This window comes from Diabrotica virgifera, chromosome 1 (assembly GCF_917563875.1).
Source record: "Diabrotica virgifera virgifera chromosome 1, PGI_DIABVI_V3a".
Classification (NCBI taxonomy): domain Eukaryota; kingdom Metazoa; phylum Arthropoda; class Insecta; order Coleoptera; family Chrysomelidae; genus Diabrotica; species Diabrotica virgifera.
This window is the reverse complement of record NC_065443.1, coordinates 271091170-271095855: the sequence shown is the minus strand read 5'-3', so window position 1 is coordinate 271095855 and position 4686 is coordinate 271091170. Positions and strand designations below refer to the sequence as shown.

Here is a 4686-nt window from a genome sequence, read left to right as displayed (position 1 = left end):
GTACATGTTCTTTCGATACTACTAATTTTGATCATATTGATATCGAGTCGAATGTAGTATCTCAAATCGCAAACTAAAGTGTATTGTAAATGTAACTTTGTAACCTATTGGATTAAAAAAACCGAAAACCGGTTTTTCCAAAAACCGGTTTTTTTGGCCGGTTATAACCGCCAGGTGAAACCGTAAGCAAAAAAACCGGTATAACCGAAAACTGGTGTTTTGTGAAAAACTGCCATCCCTATTTCTAACCTCAACAGTGTACCTATTACTAATATGGAAAGTTTTACCTTATTTTTCGGGTTTTTCTGTTGTGTTGCACTACACTACAGAAAATTAAGAAAGATAAAAAATGTAATACAAATCCGAAAATTACAGGCTAAAAAAATGTTTGTACAAAGTGATCAAAACTTTTTGCTGTAAAAATTACTTAAAATACATTTTTATAGAGGAACGAATTGGACAAATTAACGTCACCTGGTAATGTGCCTGTATATGAAATGTACAGTTCATGAGTTGGGTCTTTCGATGAAGTGGCTATATACGGTTTGCCTTTTAATGAAATATCTCTCGATGAGTTGTAATTCGACGAGTTGGGTCGCAGCCCAACTGAAGTTTGCAAAGATTTTCACCATTCCTGAATGTCCTAGTAGATGGCGCTCGACGGTGTTATTTGTCCTTCTCTTTTTAATACTGTCAACAAAACGGTAACTCCGACTGACAGGGCTTATTATAGCGATTTTATTAAAACAACAAAGTGAAACCGAAATATAAACACAGTTAAAGTTCTAGATTCTGTTCTAATAAATTTTACAATTATTGAATTTGCGATATCGTTTAGTTAGAATGGACGGTTTGGGCGTGTAAATAGACATTCAGTGAACAAAAAATCGTGTAGTGAGTGTCCTTTGGTCAATAGCTATAAATCAATATAAAGTGATGTGTCCTCAAGCAATACTGTGACAAACTAAATACTTTCTGTTCTTAAACGATGCCTAAACAAACCCGCGATGAAAACTCGAACGAAGAAGGTCCTAGTACAGGAGAAAAACCATTCAAGAAAGCCAGATTTGTGTGGGAACTCAAGGGTAAAAACCATCTCAAGAAAGCCCTCCTTACTAGTTCAATCAACAATAATAACAACAAAGAGACTGTTGACGAAGAAAATAACGTAAGTACTAGTCAGAATATCGATACAAATAGTGCGGGATCAGAAAATAATGAACAGAACTGTAAAGAACAGCACAGTTCAAGAAGTGCTAATTGTAATAGTTGTTGTTTGCAGACTATATTAGACAGTGCCGATGATATAGTTATTCATGACAAGTCAGACGAGTATAATTTTACAACTGCTTCACCAGATTCTCAAATACAAGATTATTATTTACGTAAATGGCAAGCTAGACAAATTGCTAGAGGATTTGTGGACAACACCATTAACAAAGTGCTGGAAGCTTGGATCAACCGTCCGGTAGATGTCCCCCGTTTTATAGAGAGCTACAAAAACAATGGGGAGATTGAGAATGATGCTATTTTAATGGCAATCCATTCTCATGGTTTACAGTCCCCCTTTGGAGATCCATTGCAGAGTTCTCACCGAAGTTCCTTTACAGAGGCCGAGGTGTCATTGCCAAGTACAAAACCTGACTTGGAGCAATTCAGTCAGGATAATTTGGAGAATGTAGAGAATGAGAGGATCAAAGCACAGGAGGTCCAGAGTTCCTCGACAGATGGCAGCAGTAGTCCTGATGATGGTGTGGTGGCAAATTCAAAAGAGGTGGAGGAGGATAATACCATAGATTTTCTTAATGCTGCTGTTTCAGCAGCCATTCAGAAGAAAGGACTTTCCTATGGATATTAACAATATTTTCGAAATTGTAAGACTGTATTTTATTTAAAAATTTATAATTATTATTCATGTGAACGTTTCAGTAATATTTGCTAAAGTTTCTAGTGGAGTACTAATGATATAACAAATTAAAACCAGTATTTTGTTTTATATAATATAACATATCTGTAATTTATTATTTTATATTTTATGTAAGTATAAAAATAAATAAAAATATTGACTCGTTTTAGCCCTTAGTTTATGAAATTCTGCAAAGTTATAAAACAAATTTAACTTTAATAGCAATTAAACATAAAGCAATTTACTATTTTTCTTGATTATAAGCCAAAATTTTACTTTACAACTAGGTAAGTTTATTTGACATTTCGATTTCTACTTCGGAAATCTTTCTCAAAATACTCATTAATAAATTAAATAAATTTTGTTTTTATTGTTTGGTAAAAAATTCTTCCAATAAGTAATTTAATTTTATCTGACTCATTCATATTGATAATTCAGGTACAGTAGAACCCCGATTATCTGTGCTCCTCGGGACCGGACATTGGCCCAGATAATTGAAAAGCATGGATAATCCGAACATTTATTTCTTATTATAATACATATGTACGTATATTCATACATATGTACCATGTACCTACAATAAAAATATAGCAGAAAAAAATAAGTCTTTCATTATAAGTCTCCCTCTTCGCGTATAGAGTTTCCATCAAGTGATTTACGGTGACACTATTTTACCTCAAAAATGCAATTTAAGTAGTAGAAAATCATTGCACGGATAATCTGCACACGGATAATTGGGGTTCTACCGTATATATTATTTTACAATAGAAGGCTTTAAAATGATACTGCCACTATTTATTTATGAGTTGTGTTCATGGTACGATTTTATTGGAAGATAGATACTTTATTTGATTAAGTACATGAAATTAACTTTAACTTAATAATATCCATCAGACAAATCATTATAGCATGTGATTTGTCTTTACAAAGATAACCGCATGCAATGCTGACAGTAAAATTCACTTGTTAGTGATTATACAGCGAGGACGTTTATAAATTCATTTTCTTGAGAATAGGTGACTCTGGAGATAAATCCCGAAACAGGTCGATTTTTATTTTTAAATTAAATTTTTTTTGGCATATATAATATATCATACAAGTGACGTTATCCATGTGGACATGATGACATAGCTCATTCGCAAGGTTATTCAATTCTGTTCTGAAGTTATTTCCTTCTGGCATTTTTGTAATTAACTATTCTAAATGGGAAATAAGCTACAATTTAATTAAAGTTAAATTGTGGCTTATTTCCTATTTAGAATAAGTAGTTAGTTATTAAATTTTGTATCCCATAATATAAACATTAACATAATTATTTATACAAGGTGCCAAAAAAATTTTTTTTGAAATAAATTAATTGACACAAAAAGAAAAATGTATGTAATTTATTTAAGGCGGCAAAAACATTTTACTGCTGTCAGAAAACAGAAAAAAATGTTAGTTTGAAAAATAAACATTGCTTTTCTCTTAAATTAAATGTTCAAACTGTTAAGTGGCAGCTTTAATATTGAATTAAAGTGAAAAACAATATTTATTTATCAAATAAACATTTTTTTCTGTTTTTGGACAAAGGTAAAATGTATGTCGAATTAAATAAATTAAGTATATACATTCTTCTTTTTGTGTCAATTAATTTAATTCAAAAAATCTCTTTGGACACTCTGTATAAATAATTATGCTAATGTTTACCTTTCGAATGAGGTATCACACGGCCCCTATTCTGATTTAAAAAAATCATCGATTATGTCATCACACTCCGATGGATGACGTCATTAGTATGATAATAATATACTTAATATATGCCAAACAATTATAATTTAAAAATAGAAATAGAATTGTTTTGGGATTTATCTCCAAAGTCACCCATTCTCGAGAAAATGAATTTATTCCAACTCTCAAACATCCTCACTGTATAATAAATCATGAGGACCAGCAATTTTTTTTATGAAATCACTAACAGGACAATAATAATTGTACTTTCATCATTGCATCTGGTTGTCTTTCTAAAGTCAAATCAAATGCTACGGTTTTTTCTGACAGATATTCTTAAGTTAAAGTTGATTTCATGTAATTGAATGAAATATCTCCTAATAAAGTCACTTCAGGAACGTATCTCTAAATATTGGCAATATCTTTTTAAAGTCATTTACTTTAAAATGTATAATATCTCTGAAACATAGCATCAATGAGTCAGATAAAATTAAATTATTAGAAGAATTCTTTACAAAGCAACAAAAACAAATTTGCTTACTTTATTACTTACTGTTTTGATTTTTGAAAACGATTTCTAAAGTTGAAATCGAAATGTCAACTAAATTTAACTTTAAAGTAAAATTGTGGCTTATTCTAAACAAAAGGTGTAAATTGTATCTGTAAAAATAATCCAGCAAATGTATACATAATGAATAAACCTCGGAATAAACATACTGTGACATCAATCTTCTTTTCGAAATGTTAAATCTAAAAATACTTCACAAAAACTGTTGGCTTGAAACAAATTGTTTTCCAAAAAAGATGATAAATTAGAAATTGATTTACTTACATGTTATAAATGTCTTGCAGCCTTAGGAAAAAGTAGCTGTAGGTAATAATAGCTTTTTAATAATGATGATGATAGTGAGTTTCTACAGGGTAATTGATCAGTGTGTTAAAGCTCAGTAGCTTCACTATAGTAATAGATAGCAATAAAAGTTAATAACAAAAATTGTAGCCAACTTTGAGCTTCACATTACAAAATTAGTTAGAATGTTACAGGGTGTTTGATAACTTAGTGGCAGTCT

At 30.7% G+C, this 4686-nt stretch overlaps 1 protein-coding gene across 1 annotated transcript; it reads left to right on the top strand.

The window, feature by feature from the left end:
• Positions 1 to 684: 684 nt before the first annotated feature.
• LOC126884452 (uncharacterized) lies at positions 685 to 2075 on the top strand. Its single transcript, XM_050650384.1, has one exon. The coding sequence runs from the start codon at positions 989 to 991 to the stop codon at positions 1856 to 1858; it is 870 nt and encodes a 289-aa protein (XP_050506341.1). The 5' UTR covers positions 685 to 988; the 3' UTR covers positions 1859 to 2075.
• Positions 2076 to 4686: the final 2611 nt, after the last annotated feature.

Coding starts and splice junctions, on each gene's coding strand:
- LOC126884452 (XM_050650384.1), top strand. CDS start 989: ATGCCTAAACAAACCCGCGATGAAAACTCGAACGAAGAAGGTCCTAGT.